Here is a 22,198-nt window from a genome sequence, read left to right as displayed (position 1 = left end):
AAAAAGATCAGAACGAATAAGGAATAGATTAGGCAGCAAACCCGAAAGAAAATGCTGCACATTCCATAAAACGAAAAAGAGAGGATGGAACTCATACAACAGAAGAAGAAATAAAAATGAGACAACAATAATAACACTGAATGATGAGAACGCAGAAATGTTTTTCGACGCAGAAGACCAATAATGAAAATATCAAACAACGACAAGAAAGGTTAAAAGCTTGGTATTACAAGAGACGGCCGCTCGAATAATGCTAAAATTTTAACAAGAAATTTAATATAGTAAGGAATCCGTATCTCGCTCATCTGTCGCGTTCTATTATAAATAAACTTTCTTTCAATGACAGTCACATTATCACCGTATAGCAAGTATTATCATTTCTAGAACGGAAGTGTTATAAAACACTGAAATGGAAGGCGACCAAAACTTCCATTTTCATGGCGACGTTTTAGACAATGAGGCAGCGATGTCCAAAACCCAACTGCTATTGTAAAATAGCTCTAATGTCAAACGCATTAGCGAACGACATTTTCAGCGGCGATGTAATCACCGATCCCGACACAATCACGGAAATAAAACAAGAATTTAATGTTTGCCGAGGCAAACACATTATTGGTGGTGTCACTAACAGATGGGTAAATACCACATACTGGTTTCCTATATTAACAGAAGTAGTTAATGCAAGCTGTTCCAGCTGTACAATGCCAGCTTATAGCGTATTGTGCAAATGTGCAGAGAGGAATTTTCAGGAATTTGACCTGCGAATTCAAAAAGACAAATTGGGCAAGGCACCCAGCGCAAGGACGCTCGCGTGGGACCGCCCCCAGAAAACCCACAGAAAATATACACGGAAGGAAGGAAGGAAAAACGCCGAATCAGAGCGCTAGAATAGCGTCTGAAGAAGGCAGAAAAACGCCGAAACACTTGGTACGACGAAGTAGACGTCGGTTTCAGATTCTCAGACGAGACACCCAAATTCCCCATATCGTACCAGCAATTTCCATACATCATCAAGCGAATAGTACTTGCCTTGTTGGAACGTATTAATGTTCCGATGTGCATTCGATAATGTTTGCAAACACCCCACATCATCTCCTGACATATTGTTTAGTGTCTCTAAACCTTGTTCACCCCCCGTAAGAAATTATTGTGCCTGTGACACAATTCTCTACCGACATACCACATTAGCACGGAAAATGGTATCTCCCATAATCCGAAAATATGGAAAACAAAAAACTATAGAAAGGGTAGGTTTTGCAATCCAGTATAAATGTAACGACGGATTGGAATATGGTCGTCACCCTTCCTAACAGAAGTACACATGTTAATAGGTAGGAAAATTCGCCATTAACAACAAGGGACGAAAGACCAAACACAGGTAATATACTCATTCACAGTTAAAAATAAATAGAGTTTAATGGAAATAATTTTCTTTGAAAATATAAATAGGGCAGGCTCGAAAATTAAACAAAAATAGTTAAAAACTAACGTGGAAAAACAAATCACTAAATAGAAATACAAGATTATTATTTTATCATAAAAAAATAAGCAAGAAATGAGGAAAATAATAAGTAAATTAATCAAGGTTAATAAGGGTCTAAGCCTCTGCTAATTAGTAAAGAATAGGAGACTTTTATTAGTACGGTTCTATACGCTATCCATTACTGCTATGTCGGAAACTAGTTGACAGACTTGGATTCCTATCAACGTAGAAAACAATAATAAAAAAAAATTAAAGGTCAAGTTAGAAATCGTCAACGATTAAAAATGTAGTATAGTGAAAATGTAGTTCTAATACCAAGAGTTCATATTATAGGTGAGAATCCAATTTCTTCAACAAAGATTTGCCGCTCAGCAAAATGTAATTAATTAGCCTTGAAACATAATTACGATAAACAGTTGTAAAGTACAAACAACAGGTCATTTTGTTTAATAAAGAAATAAAGATAAACTCTATCTTGGAATTATTTTGGAATTTTAGGAAAGAGTTAAGGAATAATCTTGAATTTTAAGAATTACATTTGAAAATAGGATACTTGATATAGTTTTCTGATAAAAGCAGAATTCAGTACACATATGATACGGTAAACAATACGTGATGACAAGTTGAAAATTAAAAATATAAGACTTAACTTTACAGGGTGTATATATAACATAAATATCATATAGTACATTGTAGTCGTTTAAAAATGCAAAGTCCCAACTATCAATATAACTTTTATTAACTATTTAAATATCAATTTATTTTATTAGTTTATGGTCATAAGGCATACTAATATGCAACGCAATGTAGGTTAGTTTATAAGTCAGAATTATGTAAAGCTATCGCTACAATTGTCTGCAATAAGCAGCTATGCATGTATGTATAGGTTAAGGTGCGTTGGACTTACGCGTAGAAAGTACTAATGCTAACTAAAGTTTGCTAACGGGAGCGCGACTGCTCAGGCAGTAATAACAGTGCGATTTGTTACAAAAACCGCAAAGAAAACCATGAATACCGTTCCGAAACCGATTACATTGTTAACTATCAGATTCCTGGCAGCAGCAACCACAACCAGGCAGAAGAAATCCACCTACGAGAGGGAGTAACATGTCCATTCATCGATGGCTATTGCTTCGACTCTACAATAGGCGAAATAACCTGGAAACAATACAAAGACAACAGTTGTGAAAGTCAATTGTCACAACTTTATAAAGGGCACGGTGAAAAGATCACTAATAAACAATCCCTTGAAGAGCTGGTAATAGTAGAACAAGATAAAAACATATTTGCTCTAACGCTACACAAAAGGGCTATAATATGTAACACAGAGGTATGGCAAACTGAACACCCCCGAATCCTAATAAATTTCCTCGTAAACAACAAAATAAATCCTAGTATGCCACTCCTTCCCCAAAACGTAGACCTAATGACCTACATAAATAGCAAATTCCTTTACACCGAACAAGCCTACCAAAGAGAAATAGAGAATCTATACTTAGACACAGTACTGAGTCGATGTCAAACAAAGAGAGAACTTTTAAAAAACAGATTACTAATGGCCCCATCCCTACCTAACGCTGTCAGTCAACTCATGCAGAACATGCCAGGGTACACAGGAAGAGTACTAGGAGAAGTACTTTACATAATGCAATACACACCGAAACCAGTGACCATACGAAGAACAAACAAATGTTTCCATGAACTACCGATCTCACTACTAAACCAGTCAAAATTTATGTCACCAGTAACAAGAATAATCCAAGATTACGCCGAAGAAATAGATTGCAACCATGTAACACCTCCGATGTACTATGTAGAAGAACAATGGATCAGCTTGACACCAGACCCAACCAACGCAGTCAATCCAACAGAAATCACAGTAGAAGCAGAATCATTAATAGACATGGTACCACTACAACCATTAGCAGCATTAGCAACCATAATCACCAGAAGAACAGCAGGCCTAGAGACAATAAATCAAGGGTATACATTAACCAAAATATTTGACGAAAATGAACTAAAGGAGATCGCTCACTCCACCCTCAATAGAATATGGGGATGGTTATCCACATTAGGAAATATCACCAGTAGCCTAATTGGCGTATATTTAATATATAAAACAATTATATATGCTTGTGAAATAATACTGAATGGGTTAAGAATATACCAAACAATAGGATGCAGCTACATAATCATAGCAGGGTTATGGACAAACCTCACCAACTGGGTAATACACCGACAACAAAAATCAAAGAACTAAGAACAAAATATAAACCTGAATACAAGCAATGAGCAACCAGAATCAGAAGATGAACATTGGACAAAGAGATGCAGCAAACACATACCAGATACCAATTTATCAGAAGTATAACGCGGCAAAGTAAAGCAGTACCAATCAGAAACGACCAACCAGCGACAGCAACCCAATGGAGACAGATAACACTAATACGAAAGTTAATACGGTACGTGAAAATTGGCAAACGGACATTAGAAGCCAAGACGACGCGAGTGAAGTGCCTAACAGTTTTAGAATTTAGAATTTTAGAATAAATGACACAATGTAGTCACAAAACACTGTAATAAGTCAAGAATGTTTTCACTTGTAAATTTCAATAAGAATTTAATACAAAAGTAACTCAACTTGTCATACACATAGGTACAATACGGGGGCAGCACGATACATTCGCTGACCACCGCACAATAGTCTATAAGAAACAATATAATATAACATAATAATTGGGACTCAATATAAAAGAGTATAGTAGTATATAAGTAATGTAATATGTAAGTTAGAATAATTATGGTTGTTGGAAAAGGAAAAGGCCTCTCAGGCCTTTTCTTTTTTTGCGAAGGAAGTAATGTAACGTAAACATAGCAAGGACATAAAGAAGGAAAAATTAAGGGGTAATTAGCCTAGAAAAGAGTAATAATTATTTAAGTAATTATTACATATTCCAAATTGATTAAAGAACAAATAAATTCATAGCTAGTAAGTAACATATTTAATGTAAACATTTTACATTAAACAAAGATTGAAAACTCGACCCAGTTTAAATGTATTACGCGAGTCTCAAATATCATGTCACCACGGTTGTTTAAATCACGTTTAAAAAACATAGACCTCCGCTGAAAAATAACACGGGGACTCAGTCAGCAAAAAAAAACAATAACTCGACCTTGGTACTACGACTGAAAATTGAGAATACGGGCTCATAAAAAACCGAGAAGCGGGGCCAGCGAGGACTAGTGGGAAGTTGGCACTCTAGAGCGTCCCACGCAAGAAGTACGGGAGATCGGACGATACGCAGCCAGTGAGCGCGCTATTTAACTCGACGGGATACTGTAACGTAGAAGTGCCGGTATCTGGAGATTCGAAAGTTCGCGATAGCGCGCCGTTTTGACTTCTTAAAACTGACGGATCTCGAATCCCTGTAGGACTGGAGGCGTATCATTAGCTAGAGCCTAAATACGCGAAGGTAACTAAGATCTATATACTAACCCAAGGTATATCTAATAATACGGAATTGTCCGCCCTTTAATTCCTTGCTTTGTCTCTTCTCGTCTCCCTTCGCGCCTGATCGAAACATTATTGGTCATAACTGATATTTTGTAGTATACAGTCTATTTAATACATTGTAAACTCGAAATTTGTTTTCTTGTTATTCCCGGCCGTTACAGGTAGAGACTAGAAGAGATACACATTTTCGCTTTTGCAGTGCTCCGGCTTCTAACGTAAGCCGGTAGCCTCTCACTATTTGCAGGACCTGAGACCGAGAAGTCCTTAATCCCCTTCCTCCCAAAATCTCCCTACCCTCTTGTAAATCCGCGAGGGCGGAGCCAGTCAGTCCAGGCTAGTGGAACCAGTAAGCCTTGCCCCGCTCGCAGGGATAAGTATCCCCTAAGAATTGTAGATGCATTGATAAGGATATTGAGACAGGCGTCTTCTACAATGGTGACAGCATTTATTAGAGTGGTTTATTAGATTTATTACAGTTTCAATCCGAAATTATTAGAAAGTGTATATCTCTATTTTTTGCTTTTTTCTTTTCCAACAGTTGTTCCAGTGTGTATATGTGGTCTATGCATGATCTTCGTTTTCTATCTGCTTTCTTAAATATAGATGTCATATATGCCATCCGTCCATTCCTTTGGGAGCTGTTCTCCATTTATGGCTTTCTGAAATATCCATTGTATCATCCGGTGTAATTTTTTTGATCCGTATTTTATAAGCTCAGGTGAGATGCCTCCAGGTGCCGGTGCTTTCTTATTTTTGATTGCTTTTATGGCCGTTCTCATTTTCCTATGTGTTATTTCTATTTCTTGTTGTGGGAATCTGCTTCGTCTTTGCCTGTTTTCTTTTCCAATGAATTGTGGTCTTTGTTTTGTTAATAGTTCCTTGTAGTAGTCCTTCCATTCTTTGTCCTGTATATTTCCCAATTTAATTTTTTCTTTTGAGTTTTGTTTCAATCCTCTCAGTACTTTCCATGACTCCGAAGTTCTTGTACCTCCTATATATGTTTCAATATTTAAGCAGATTCTTTCCCATTCTTTATTCTTTTGCTGTGTTCACTTCTCTATCTTTTTCTCTATATTCTTTATAAACTTCATCGTTGTTTGTAGTCAGCCATTTTCTGTATAGTTGCTTTTTTTCTTCAATTATTCTTTTTGTTGGTTCATTTATTACATAATAGTGCTGTTTATTTGTTATATGTTCTTTTTCCCCAAGGGCTTCGAATGCTGTTTGCTTTATACTCGCCTTTATATGCTCGTATATTTCTTTGATGTTGCCGTATCTAAATTCTATTAATTTTTGGTCTAGACGTTGTTGGTATAGTTCTCTTATTGATTGTTCTTGGAGTAGTTCTATATTGTATTGTTTTTCTCTTATAGTGACGACGAAAATTCTCACGCCAAAAAAACGACTCATCACCATCACATCATCACAAAAGGACTTTCAAAGTTAATGTTTGGGCAGGAATTGTGGATAACAATCTAATAGGCCCAGTATTTCTTACCAACAATTTAAATGGTGATTATTATAGTTCTTGGCAAACGATTTACAAGAGTATTTGGAAGAAGTGAATATTGCAATAAGGCAAAATATGTGGTTTCTACAAGATGGCGCTCCACCGCATTACAGTAATGAAGTCCGGGAATACCTTTGCAGGCAATATCCTGGTCGGTGGATTGGAAGGGGTCGTGACGCACCTATTTCTTGGCCACCCAGAAGTCCAGGTCTTAATCCCATGGACTTTTGCTTTTTGGGGTTTATGAAAGAGAAAGTGTATTATGTAACAATAGAGGACGAACAACAATTGAGGGTTAGAATAATTGAAGCTGCAAATCAATTTCGTCAGAAAAATATGATTTTTCAGCGCATTCGGTTTTCCTTATTAAAACGATACCGAATGTGTATTGAAGAAAATTTGGGGTCATTTTGAACATTTATTGTAATATCATATTTATAGAGGTTATAGACATTTTTTTACTTGTTAATTCATTTAAGCCATTTATTTATTTGCACGTAATTTTTTAAAGGTTAATGAAAAGGGTCGTAACTCAATAAAAACTGTTTTTTAAAAAAAGAGATACGAGGCAAAAAGTTTTAAAAATAATGTGTTAAACTAATGATGCCACAAAATTCATTTGATTTTAACGTGCTCAAAAGTTTGGGGGGATTTACGGCTGCACACCCCCGTTAAAATTTTTCTGTGAACTTAGATTTTTTTGTTTCTTTTGTATGAACAATGCTTTCAGAAAAAGAAAGTAACGTGTTCATTTTTATTACAAAATGTAAAGTAGTTTAGGAGATAACGCAAAAAAACAATTTTTATTTTGTAAGTTCAAAGGGCTGTAACTTTTTTAGTGTACACTTTTGTACTTAGATAAGTTGGATTCAATCAATTTATTTTTGTCCCCGGAATGCATGATTTAATTTATGACATACCTTTTTGATACACCCTGTATGTATATATATATATATATATATATACAGGGTGGTCCTTAAGTAATTGTACAAAGAGAAACCGTAGATTCTACACTTTAAAATATTACGATTTAAGCCAACTTGCTTTAATAAAATGTTGATATTAAGAAAGATACAGGGTGCTAAAGTGGAAATTTAAAATTTTATTTTTCGCTATAAATTTTACGTTTGTAAATATTTTTGGACAAAAATTTACAGGTGAATGCTTTGAAGTAGGATCTTCTTCTTAAAGTGCCTATCCGTTCCGGATGTTGGCGATCATCACGGCTATCTTTACTTTGTTTATTGCAGCGAGGAACAGTTCAGTGGTAGTCGTGTTATACCACTTTCGTAAATTTTGAAGCCAGGAAATGCGTCTTCTTCCCGGTCCTCTCTTACCATTTACCTTCCCTTGGAGAATTAGCTGGAGAAGGCCGTAACGTTCTTGATTTCTCATTACATGTCCTAGATATTCCAACTTTTTAGTTTTGACGGTCATGAGAATTTCACATTCTTTCCCCATTTTACGCAGGACCTCCACATTAGTAACTCTGTCAACCCAGGATATACGTAAGATGCGCCTATAACACCACATTTCGAAAGCTTCGAGCCGATTCATAGATGCAACAGTTAGTGTCCACGCTTCCATTCCGTAGAGCAGAACTGTGAATATGTAGCAGTTCAATAGACGGCATTTTGTTTTTTGTTTTTGAGTAGGATAAATTATAGTTTTATACATACATTAATGTAACTAATAGAGGGCGCCACGTATGCCACATGTGTGGCATAAATTTGCGCTTTTTTTGCTCTTTCAGTTAGCTCTATTTGTGTTAAAAAATATTAAAAATACATTATTTTTACAAAGAAAAGGTATACTTGTTAGTAACCTGAAAATTTAACCGTTTTCGAGATAATCGCATTTTATAAGTCAGCTGCATAATAATTCTTAGTTTGATATTTGTGCGGTAAAGAACTGAATACCTGTAGATAAGCATAATTCATAGTTTATTATTATTAAAACAACTCAAAGCCTATAATGTAACAAAACAAACAAAATGCTTTCTTATGGGTGCTAAATGTCTTATTGGAGAAAAGATTCTTCACCTTCTTCTTTAGGTGTCATGTCCGTATTTAGACGTTGGCCGTCATCATGTTTACAATTTCCCTTTTCTATCGCTTCCTAAGTTTCTATAATGGCGTTGTATTACTTTTTCTCTATTGTAAAATGCTGAAAACTCAAAATATGTGGTTTATGCAAGATGGTACACCACCACATTCTAGAAAGAAGGCAGTTAGAACATACTTAAATACAACTTTTCTAAACGTTGGATTGATTGTGGTAGTCATATTCCTTGGCAATGTGGTGAGATATTGATATAATTATTTAATTCATAAAAAATCCGAAAAGAATACTTATTATTCATTACGTAAATTATTTACCCATTTTTATTAGTACAAATAAAAACTAAAGCACATGTATTAAATAACACATATGTGTCTTGTTTCATAATACTTTTGCTACAAATCTAACATTAAAAACTCATCATTTTTACAAAAACATCATCGTTGGCCTAATAACCGATATAAATATAAATATAGTAAACGCACAGGCAATTTAGTTCAGCATAATATTAGTTCGTTAGTAAATCATAATGGTCCATTTGTTTGAGATGTAATTATAGTTACTTGTAAGCTGTAACGTAATCATATAAATAAGTAATGTCATCGATAGGTTATTCCGTGTATATATAAGTAACCAATGAACGAGATACATTACAGTTTAATGCATTATTTAACCTCTGTGACAAATAAGATGTAGTTCCATAATATACCATAAGATTTGGATATGTATCCAAAAGAATATATTCATCCATTATACATTATAGCCACCACGTAGCTAAGAATTTGATCCGCTTGATTTTGGTATATGGTGCTCATTAAAACAACGTGTCTATAAGAATCCCATAAACATTCGCAACCAACTATGAGAAGAAATAAATACTGCAGCAGTTTCTTTACAACTAATGATGCTATTTAATATGGGACCATCTTTTATGGAATATATTGACAAATGAATTAAAGAAAATGGTGGACATATCAAACATTTACTTTGAAAAAAGTTATGTTATTTAGTTTAACTATTTCTTAATTTGGTTTGTAAACCAAATGTTTTGATTATGACTTTAATTTAACATAAAAAGTAAAATGTTTGATGTAAAATCCTATTATTCTGTTATTTTGTCAAATCCTATTATTAATTATCCTGCTGATATATTAATTTTATTTAATATTTCATTAACTACTAAGTTTAGTTAAAGGTATTTGATACCAGAATTCAGAAGTATTCATGTTTTTGTCTATTTTTTCTTCACGCCTGGAGTAATTGCCTTAAATCAGAATTATGCAGCTGATTGGTAAAATGCGATTATCTCGAAACCTGTTGAGTTTTAAAGTTATTAACAGGTATACCTTTTTTTTGTTAAAATAATGTATCTTTAATATGTTTTATCGCAAATACAGGTAACTTAAAGTGCAAAAAAGTTAAGTGCAAATTTATACCACATATGTGGCATATGTGGCGCCCTCTATCAGTTACATCAAAGCGTGCATCAAATTATAATTTCACATATTTAAAAGTACATAGCTGTAAATTTTTATACATAAATGTTTACAAACATAAAAGTTACAGCGAAAAATGAAATTTTAAATTTGCACCGATACATCATTTTGGCATCGATACATTATGCTTTTACCATCAATTTAGCATCGTCTTGCAAAGTAGCATCTGTATATCGACGCTACTTTACAAGACCTTAATAACTTTTTTCCTGTACTTGTTACAAGAAGTTTAACTTTCTTTCCTTTCTTTTTTTATTCCTTACTGAGTTATATATGTTAATTCCAGAAAATATTTGAGTCCAAAATGATGGTACAGTGAAAATATTATATATATTTAGTTCAGTGTTTTACCGTTTACTCGTGACGGAAAAGTGGAGGGATGAACTACAAAAATATTTTTTATACTTATTAGCCACTTATCTTCATTAAATGAAAGTATAATAAAATTATTTAGTTTGTAGGAAAGAACTTAGGGCATTTTATTAAATTATAATAATTATTATATATTTATATAAATCATATACACTTATCAATAAAATTTAAATATTTCTAACGATATAATAGTAAAATTCAATAAGTTTTTTACGAAAAATTTAGTAAGATATTTCAAAACAGCACAATTCTTATTATTTGGTTGAGCTACCCCAGTAAAAAAATAAAGGTTCTACGTGCCACAGAAGCCAAAATATTAAATATTTTGGAAGCGCGCTTCAATTTAAAGTTTCAATCTAAAAAACCAAGCTCAGACAGTTCTCACCTCCGCTTTTCCGTGGCGGTATTTTACGAATAACATTATTTTAATGGGTTATAACTTTTTACTCCTTTACTGTATACGCCATATATAACTTGGATCATACATTGAAGATCTTCATTTAAAATCCTTTTAATTTTTAGATCTTAATGTTAATAAACAATGAAAATATGATTGTAAAAATTAAATGCTATCTTAGTTCTCATTGGTTAAATAAGGTTCTGTTTTTTCTTTCTGCAGCTTTTCATTAAGATTACTTATAAGCATGTGACATAAAAAATATCAAATTTAATATAAATGTTTAGAAGCTAAAAAGTCATCTATTTAAATGGGAATAAGTCCCAATTAAATAGATGATTAAGTTACCAATAGGTTAAGAAATCAAAGTCTAGGCGAAGAAGACCAGAGAGATATAGACTCATTCTGGAACAGGATAAGGGAAGTTATTGAGTCAGCAGCACAAGATGAAATAGGAACAGAAACTTGTACCCGAAACAATCACTGGTTTGACGATGAATGCAAAGACGCAACACAGAAAAAAAATGAAGCCTATGCAAAAATGCTTACCCGCCGAACTAGGACAAGTATAGAGAATTACCAGACAAAGAGAAGAGAAGAAAAGAAAATACACAGAATGAAGAAACGAAACCACTTAAAAAAGGAACTTCAATATATAGAAAACCTCAACAGAGAGAAAGAATTCAGAACATTCTATAAGAAAGTTAACATCAACAGAAAAGAATTTAAGGCAAACACAAATCAATGTAGAAGTTTAAATGGCGATCTCTTAACAACAAGAACAGACGTACTAAACCGATGAACGGAATATTTTAACCAGATACTTAATATAGAGGAAGAAGAAAACCCGGAAGACGAAAGCTGCGAGGTAAGCGGAGCAGACGAGAGGGAGGAGGATCCACCAACGATCCTGGAAGTTAAAGACGCTGTAAACAAACTAGCCAGAAACAAATCACCCGGAATAGATAATCTCCCAGCGGAATTATATAAAGAAGGTGGCCACGATATCATAATAGCGCTACAGCAGCTTATAAAAGAAATATGGATACAGAAGTCCCTTCCCAATGATTGGAATATTGGAATACTTTGCACCATACACAAAAAGGGAGATATCTTTGAATGCTCTAACCATCGAGGAATTACGCTCCTAAATGCAGCATATAAAATATTCTCCAATATACTATGCCATCGTATGGCACCATATGCAGAGCGAATAATAGGACAATACCAGGCTGGTTTCAGAGGTGGTAAATCAACAATTCATCAGATTTCAACCCTAAGACAAATTCTAGAGAAAACACTGGAATACGGTGTAGACACGCACCACATATTTATAGACTACAAGGCAGCCTACGACTCTGTAAATAGAAGAGAATTGTTTAGAGCAATGATAGACCTAGGAGTACCAAATCAGTTGGTAAGTTTAACCAAACTAACCCTTGAAAAAGTTGAATGCAAAGTACGAATCCAGGGGAAACTCTCTGAATCTTTTAAAACAAATAACGGGCTACGTCAGGGAGACCCACTCTCCTGTATACTATTCAATCTAGCTCTGGAAAAAGTAATACGTACGTCACAAATCACAACTACCGGTTCAATATATAACAAATCTGTGCAAATTTTAGCATATGCTGATGATATCAATATTGTTGGGAGAACGGAAAACGCAGCACGAGAGGCGTACGTAGCATTAAAAGACCATCGCCGCCAAAAAATGCTGACGAATCTGCTGGACTGTTTGAAATTGATGAAGTTTCCTGGGATTAATTTCTGCAAGCTCAACTTCTGGAATTGATTCCGTTGAGCGTCCAATCAAGAAGTAGGCAGGTGTGATTGAGGTAAGATAGGAACAATTAGAGGACATAGGAGAAAAAGGGCGACAGTTTAGGATAGCTTCTATCTGAACAAGAACTATTGCTTATTCTGTTGATAAAATATTTTTATTACACTTACCAAAGTATCTCTCAAATAGTTAAGATCCTTTTCAGAACTTAATTCTGGTAATCCCGTCGATATCATCATAGCAAATAGTGATATAAAAAGGTTTCCATGCTTTCGCAACACCATGAATGCCTTAAATATAAAAAAAAGATCATCATTGGCTTTAACTTCAAATATAAGTAAGTTTACCTTCTCGCAACACTCCTGAAAAATTTTAAATTCCAATGACTTGGCGTTTTGTCCTTTGTTGATCACATACACGAAATCGTGTGTTAAGACAAATGGTACTCTTTCTCTTTTAAAACCAAATTTTTCTTTGAAATGTCCCAAAATGTGACCAAAATCAATATGAAATAACTGAAAATGAAAATACATTTCATATATCTTATAACTTTTGATATCCAACTTATTAAAAAATAGCCTCGAAAACGCAAAATGTTTTCGGCTATTTTATACCACAATACCAGAATTGTAAAAAGTGTATATTTCAATATTTCAATTCATTATTCAATATAGACGAAACTCAATTCTTGGTACGAAACAGTACTAGTAATAAATGGGTCACTTTGACTGAATATTTATTTTCATAAAATATAAAAAATATGTTCAAATAAAAACTAACATTATACATAATCTAAGCTGAGCCATCTATGTCATCTTCAGATTCATCAGTAGTATATTCACCTAGATTAACAACTACTGGTTCCATGGTAATTTCAATGAAGTTATCAAGGTTCCACATATTCTCTTACTCTTCTTTCACTAGATGCTCGATACATTTTATCCATGACTGTAAGGTCACATTGCTGAAGGCACTATTAAGCAGATTTTTTACATAACTGAATTTGAAAGCAACATTGTCCCTTGCTACTTCATTATTATTTGAGCCCACATACGTTCTATCGGGTTTAACTCACAATGGTGTGGTGCCAATCGAACTACAATTACGCCAAGTTCTCGCACCATTTCATCTACTATATATTTAATATATTTATCTTTATGACACCGTGCTAAGTTTAGTAACTCGATTTTCAAAATTGGTTGATTGAATTTGATGTTTTTTAGTAAGCCAATCCGCAATCTAGCCTTTTGTCCATTTAGTGGTCGGTAACTGTTCTACACACCGGCAGTGATATGGAGCGTATTACGAAAACCATTTTTCATAATGATCTGCATCCATTTCCTCATGGTAATCTACAGTCTTTTTAGAAACAAATGCATTTAAACCTTCTTCAACAAATCCTGAGTCGCTACCAATATGGCTAATAATAATAAGGCGTTTTCCCTTTCTAGATGGGGTTTTTAAACTTGTCGCCAATCCAGTTAGGATTGTCGTTTGTTTTTCACACTTAAATCCTGCCAAATTTATGTCACAGTATGTGACCATTTAACCATATTTCATCTGTTTCATATGTTTTTTTTTTCATCTCTTCGAAATTCTGCTATTTGTTTCAGATACTTTCCGCGCCATAAAATAATTTCTTATTTTTCAATAGTCAAACATCAACAGAAAAGAATTTAAGGCAAACACAAATCAATGTAGAAGTTTAAATGGCGATCTCTTAACAACAAGAACAGACGTACTAAACCGATGAACGGAATATTTTAACCAGATACTTAATATAGAGGAAGAAGAAAACCCGGAAGACGAAAGCTGCGAGGTAAGCGGAGCAGACGAGAGGGAGGAGGATCCACCAACGATCCTGGAAGTTAAAGACGCTGTAAACAAACTAGCCAGAAACAAATCACCCGGAATAGATAATCTCCCAGCGGAATTATATAAAGAAGGTGGCCACGATATCATAATAGCGCTACAGCAGCTTATAAAAGAAATATGGATACAGAAGTCCCTCACTTCTGTGACCTACGGAAGGAACACCTAGTGAAGCCCCTGGTAGCCGAGCAGAGAGAACAAGACAACACTTAAAGAAGAAAGCATCTCCGAACAACCTCACTCCTGTAATCTACGGAAGGAACACCTAGTGAAGCCCCTGGTAGCTGAGCAGAGAGAACAAGGCGTCCCGATGTTCTTCTTTATGTAAGTGGATTTTGAATCATCTCGTTAATAATTTTGTTATAATAATTTACGAAATTGACTATACTGCAAGTCAATTAATCAAGATACATAAAAAAATACAAGTTGATTATCTAATATTTGAAATTATTGATATTTCTTTACATACTATTTTATACTGATATTTTATTGACATATTTTTTTTACTTGCTATATTTTGGTATATTTTTCTTGATATATTTTTATTTGGTATATTTAATACATTTTTGTTAATATATTATTTGATATTTTTATATTGATACATTTTTGCCCTTTATATACTACCACATTTTTTTTCTCCATACTTCTATTTTTCATTTTCGTTTAAAAATATCTCGAAAAATGCCTGAGACACGTTCCCAGACTCAACAAGAAATCGAACCATACAAGCTTTCGGAAATATTTTCTATTATCCCAGAATTTGAAGGCGATCCGATTTCTCTTTCTACATTTTTAGATGCGTGCGACTGTGCTTTTAAAATGGCCACAGGCGATCAGCGCGTTCTATTAACGATTTACGTAAAAAATAAACTCAAAGGTAAAGCTGCACAGCTTATTAATTCTAGAAAACCAATGTCTTATACAGAAATAAAACAATTACTAAATCTACATTTCGGAGACAGTAGAGACCTGACCTCCTTAATACAAGACTTACAAAGACTAAAACAACTATCTAACGAATCTCCTCTAACTTTCTTTAACCGTTTACAAGTTCTGAATGCAAAAATGCACGCCTCCATCCAAGTAGCAAATTTATCCCCAGATCAAAAAACTGCCCAATGTGACTTAATCGATACCATGGCCCTAAACACACTTTTAACCGGTTTAGAACCCCGTCTAGGACAAATTATTAGGGCTAGTAATCCAAAAGATCTCATTGAAGCAAGCAATCGTATTAGACGCGAACTTCAATTGTCATATTTTGAAGAACAAAAATCTAATTCTAGATCAACTATTCCTAAATCCTCTCAACCAATGAGAAGACCCTCATCTCAGTTTACAAAATGTACAAATTGTGGCCGCATTGGTCATCTAAATAGTGAATGCCGCTCTTCACGTTTCGTACAGCCAAACCAAACTTTTTCTAGGCCACACGGTTACCAAAACCAATATAATAATGGACCTAACAACTATCAAAACAATCAGAATCCTAATAGGAATCAATATTCCTCCAACAATCCAAATTTCAACCAACAGAGACCTTCCTTTTCATCTCAAAATCAAAATCAAAATCGTCCATCTGTTATTCAAAGAAACCCAAACTTCCAAAGAGCACATGTTTTAAACGAATACCCTGATGAAATGACGACTAACTATTATACAGACGATTACTATACAGATAATTATTATAATACCGATAACTATGAAAACTATGAAACGAATTATTATACAGAAAATAATCCGCAAACTGATAACTTTTACGAAACCAATAACAAACAAAATTATCAGGATTTTCTTTCACTTCAGAATCAAAATCATCCTCCCAATCATACGAACCCCTCAACGGATATTACGAATATCCAAGAACAAATCCAAGCACTCAACTTGGACAACTTTCATCCGAATCTCAATTTTCCCGAACAGACATTCATGTAACCCCATTTCATACAATGAGCTCCAAAAATTTATATTACATTAACGATGCTACCAACACTTTTAAACTTTTAATTGACACAGGTGCTGGAATCACTGTTTTCAAAGAAAACACAGCACGCAATTATCATAATAGATTTCCTGAAAACGTTACTATTCAAGGTATAACCGATCAAAAATTGCTAATAACAGAATCTGTCCTGATTCCCTTCACTGACGATAATCCTCACAAAGTCTTTATTTTCAATTTAGACATTGATTTCGATGGCATAATAGGCCTAGACTTTCTAGATCATTATGAATGCGTAATCTCAAATCCCGACAGTTGCATACAAATTTTAAAACTGTCACCCTTCACAAAGTAGGACACGAGACAAACACACCTCCTAAAGACAAAACACCGACACACCCTACAGAAACAAGACAAAACGAACCTAAAATAAAAATTAAATCAGATTCTAAACAGGAATCAAATTTAAAATATCAAAACCCTATAAATGAAAAATATACTATCGTAAAAAACCGAGATCAAGACAAAAATCTTGAAAGACCAGAGAGAAAACGAATAAAAGGAAAAAACAGAATTACCATTGACAGCCGGACCGAACAAATATGCAGACTAAAATGCAACTTATCAAATACAGATGCCATATTATCAGCTCAAGAAATAGAAAAAGTTAGATTACCTCATGCATTAGTCCATGTAGATGAAAATGGAGAATTCTTAACTTCCATACTAAATGCTAATGCTATGCCGAAGACAATCGAATTTTCAGACATTTCAATCGAACCTTTCAAAAATTCGGAGACAATCCTATCCTACAACGGAAATGATTTTGAAGAACCCGTAGTAGATAGAACACGAATAATTAAAGAACAACTAAGAATTGATCATCTAAATTGCGAAGAACAAGAACTAATTCTAGATATATGTACTGAATACGCAGATATATTTTATGTCGAAGGCGACAAACTGACCTTCACAAACGAAATCAAGCACAAAATCGAAACAAACAACGCTAAACCTATCTTCACTAAATCCTATATATATCCTCAAATACATAAGGAAGAGGTAAAGTTGCAAATTAATAAAATGTTAGAAGAAGGAATAATCCAGAAAAGTGTCTCGCCCTGGTCGAGTCCAGTCTGGGTCGTACCGAAGAAATTAGATGCGTCAGGAAAACAAAAATGGCGAGTTGTTATTGATTATCGAAAACTCAACGAACTCACAGTACAAGACCGTTATCCTCTACCACAAATGTCAGAACTATTGGACCAACTAGGAAGATGCCAATACTTCACAACACTAGATTTAGCGTCTGGATTTCACCAGATTGAAATCGAGCCACAAGACATCCAGAAAACGGCCTTTTCCGTCGAAAATGGACATTACGAATTTGTCCGCATGCCATTCGGACTAATGAATGCTCCATCTACTTTCCAAAGAGTAATGGACAACATCCTCTTAGGAATACAAAACGAAAGATGCTTAGTGTATATGGATGACATAATTATCTACTCACCCACTATTCATGATCACATGTCACGACTAACAGAAGTTTTTAAAAGGTTACGAAAAGCAAATTTAAAAATACAGCCAGACAAGTGCGAATTTTTAAGAAAAGAAGTAGCATATTTGGGCCACCTTGTAACAGAAAATGGTGTAAAAACAAATCCAGCTAAAATATCTTGCATCAAAAACTTCCCAGAACCAAAGAACACCAAAGAAATAAAGTCATTCTTAGGCTTAGCCGGTTACTATAGAAGATTTATTCCAAATTTTGCCAAAATTTCTAAACCACTTACGAAACTACTTCAGAAAGACGTACGTTTTATTTTTAATTCTGATTGCAAAGAAGCCTTTAACGAACTCAAAAATATTTTAACTTCAGATCCAATACTTATATATCCCAATTTTGAGGAACCATTTTTACTAACAACTGACGCTAGTGCATTCGCGATTGGAGCTGTTCTATCGCAAGGCCCTATTGGAAAAGATTTACCCATAGCTTATGCCTCCAGAACATTATGCGGTGCCGAAACAAAATATTCGACTATAGAGAGAGAACTATTAGCTATCGTATGGGCAGTCAAACATTTTAGACCATATCTTTTTGGCCGAAAATTCACCCTGATTACCGATCATCGACCCCTTACATGGCTTTTCTCGATAAAAGATCCCGGAAGCCGATTAGCGCGTTGGCGCCTAAAACTCGAAGAATACAATTATAAAATAGAACATCGCGCAGGAAAAATAAACAGAAATGCAGATGCCCTCTCAAGGATAAAGATTAACCATTTCAAGGATTGTGCAAACTTTCAATCAAAAATCTCATTACATGCATCGAATGAAGATGACACGGAAACTCAAGAAAACGAAGACGACGATGAAGAAAATATAGAAAAAATGTCCGAAGAACTTGACAAGTTTATCGAACTGTATAGAACTAAGTCAATAATCGATTATTCTAAAATTGAAACATCGAATACGGACTTATTAGACAAATCCAACAAAAATATTGTTACATTTTTTTGGCAAAATAAACTTGAAGAACTCCACGAGAAAATAATGAATGACATATTCGAAGAAAACATGGAATACAGTAACCGAAGAATTAATATTGTACACACATGTAACATTTTCTAGCGTTAACCATCCACAATCTAATGGATCTATAGAAAGGTTTCATGCCACACTCTCAGAAATGATTAGAGCAAATCAAGCCGAGAACCCAAACGATCATCCCTTCACTATACTTCCTTATGCAATAATATGCTATAACAACACAAAGAATAAGACCCACGGTTTTACACCATATGAACTTATATTTGGGCACACTGCAGGTCGACCACCAGAAACTCTATACAATCAAAAAACACTAATGAGTAAATATATTCGAGACCTGAATAACCGCATGGAATATTTTTACAAAGTAGCCAGAGCAAAAACAGAAAGACAGAAAGAAAAGGTGAAAGTAAGATTTGACGAGAATATTTCAGAACGAAGACCTGATTTTAAAATTGGTGACAAAGTTTACGTAAAAGAATCCCAAATTAAATCAAAATCGGATAATCTTTTTAATGGACCTTTCGAAATTCAAGAAGTTTTTACAAATTCCGCAATTATCCTTAATCCCAAAACTAACCAAACCTCTAAAGTAAATTTTGACAGACTGAAACCTTATTTTGAATAATTTTCCTTTACAGATTCTATGGACTCCTTTCTATCGTCCAATCCCAAATTCTCCTCACTCCAATTAATAACACAATTGGAATATTTTTTCATGAAAAAGGAACTATACGAATATCTAATGACAAATGGACTTTACTTGTTTACAAAGAATTATTACCTATCAAAACTACAATATCCAATAATGACAGAATTTTGGAAAACCTGTTAGAAAAATTTATTAACGTGGATACACCGAGAAAACTTGCCTTTCAAGCCGAAGTACAGACACATGTTAGTCTGCTAAAACAAATCTCAAACTCCGTTAATTTAAAATATAAAGAAATAACCTCTGACACAGTACCTTATAATAAACGCCTAAAACGCGGTTTAGTAAATGGTATTGGAACAATCTGGAAATCTATTACTGGAAATTTAGACGCCTCTGATGGCGAATACTTTAATAAATGTATAAATAAGATAAATTCCGATGAAACTCAAATTGAAAATCTCCTAAAAAATCAAATATCTGTTACCACTTCAGTTATAAGAACTTTCAACACTACAATTCAAAAATTGCAAATAGACGAAGAAACTTTTAACAAAGACTTAAAAACCATCGAGACTACACTTCTGGACATTAATAATGACATCTCCTTTTACCAAGCACAATTACAAATACTAGATTTATGTGAGTCCTTAATGGAAAGCTACGTATTTTTAGAAAATTATTTAAATGATATACTAAATTCTATCACATTCTCTCGCCTGCAAATTCTACATAGTTCTATTATTTCGCCCATAGACTTAATGGACCCATTAAAAGAAATCTCACAGTCATTACAAAATAACGTATTGCCTCTACCCACTTATATGTCAAATATAGCTCAGTATATTGACATAATAAAACTGCAAGCTTATCAGCTTGATTCAAAAATTGTTTTCGTCCTCGAAATTCCGTTAGTTGATCCCGAAATATTCACCTTGTATCAATTATATTCAATACCAATATTAGATAATCAAACTGGTTTTCATCATATACTTTCAACTGTTCATAAATACATAGCGCGAGATGATGATTCAATTTCATATGTCTTACCCATGGACACCGAAAAATGCAAACAAATCAGTCAAAACCAAAGAATGTGTACAGACATTCTTCCGTATCCCATAGACACAGATGCTATATGTGAAGCCCAGCTTTTGAAACCTCTCAGCAACTTACCAAAAACTTGCCAGATGTCCATGCTCTTGACACAAGGTTACAATGTACAAGAAATTGACCAAAATTTATGGTTACTAACCATTTCCGATCCATTACCAGTAACAATCAAATGTGCAAGGAAAGACGTCACTACAAAAATAATAAAAACAAATTCAATCTTAAGACTAATTCCCGAATGTATTGCATTCATCGGCAGTACCAGAATTCATGCTAGAGACCAAATTGAAAAATATACAAATATCACGTATAGAAGTCACCCAGTTAACGTACCCTACAGATGCTGTGACCATTTTGAGACAAAGAATCACCTATCAAAATTGAAACCACTAAAACTCAGTAAGATCAACGTAGATGACTTAAATATTGCACAACACAAATTGGACCAATATTCAGAAGAACTGGACCATATTATGAGCCAATCATTCATTGAGGAACATCTACCCTTATTTACTATATCAACCTTATCCCTGATTATTATCCTAGTTATCTTATACCTTTTCTGCAAATACCGAACCAAAATATTCCCAAAAATTGCAATCTCCTTGTCCCAGGATCAGCCTCCAACTCCACTACCACGCAGAAATTCCATTAGACAGAAACTTCAAAGCTTAACCTCCTTCAGAAGAAGACCCAATGTCCAACAGGAAAGCGAAGCAGAAACACCAATTACTCTGTAAAAGTCAAAGCAATGGCATTGACTTTTCACTAATAAGGGGAGCTGTTATATGAGAAAATATTAACCTTGAACTAGCTTAAGTTCGCCGACTTCAGATTTCATCATCCCATTCCCATAGAAACCGCTGAGCACGCATTAGAACTTTGTACGAACCGTTGGCCAACATTCATGGGAACAGCAATTCAGCACTTCATACCAAACCTATAAATTACCATTCTCAGATGCCGGAATCACTCTTAGCTGCAACTTCGACCAGTCCAGTTATTGTAGTCATTTTAAATTAATTTAATTTTGTACTATTATTTAATATTTAATTTGTAACAAATAAAGTTCTTTTTTAAAAAGTCAAATACGTGATTAGTGATCTAACATATATATATATATATATATATATATATATATATATATATATATATATATATATATATATATATATATATATATTAATTGTAGTGGTGTATCGGGTATGAGGTCTGTTATTTGAAAAAACTCTTTTTTTCTTTTATTTCTCTATATTTGACTGATTTTTGTCAGCTTCATCAGGAGACAACTAAAAATGGTTAAAATTTTTATAAATATAAGGTGAGAATAAACAATGAATTACTTACAGATTTAGAGTTTAAAATATTTAAAAACGTACTTGTACATAATATATTATAAAAAGCAAACAAAAACAACTAACATTAGTTTTATTTACAGCTGGTG

General features: G+C 34.0%; 1 protein-coding gene across 4 annotated transcripts in view; it reads right to left on the bottom strand.

The window, feature by feature from the left end:
* Pi3K92E (phosphatidylinositol 3-kinase 92E) overlaps positions 1-22,198 on the bottom strand; it is a 747,272-nt gene that overhangs the window by 12,885 nt on the left and 712,189 nt on the right. For 3 of the 4 annotated variants that reach the window (XM_072523215.1, XM_072523216.1, XM_072523218.1), the window contains 2 exons: positions 12,967-13,134; positions 12,790-12,909 (listed from right to left, as the gene is read on the bottom strand). The exons of the other annotated variant lie outside the window; for it this stretch is intronic. In XM_072523215.1, coding sequence (XP_072379316.1) covers positions 12,790-12,909; positions 12,967-13,134 — 288 coding nt within the window. The remainder of the gene's footprint in view (positions 1-12,789; positions 12,910-12,966; positions 13,135-22,198) is intronic. 4 annotated transcript variants of the gene reach the window in all.

This window comes from Diabrotica undecimpunctata, chromosome 2 (assembly GCF_040954645.1).
Source record: "Diabrotica undecimpunctata isolate CICGRU chromosome 2, icDiaUnde3, whole genome shotgun sequence".
In the NCBI taxonomy this organism is placed as follows: domain Eukaryota; kingdom Metazoa; phylum Arthropoda; class Insecta; order Coleoptera; family Chrysomelidae; genus Diabrotica; species Diabrotica undecimpunctata.
Note: the sequence above shows the minus strand (reverse complement) of the source record. Positions and strands in the feature narration are given on the sequence as shown.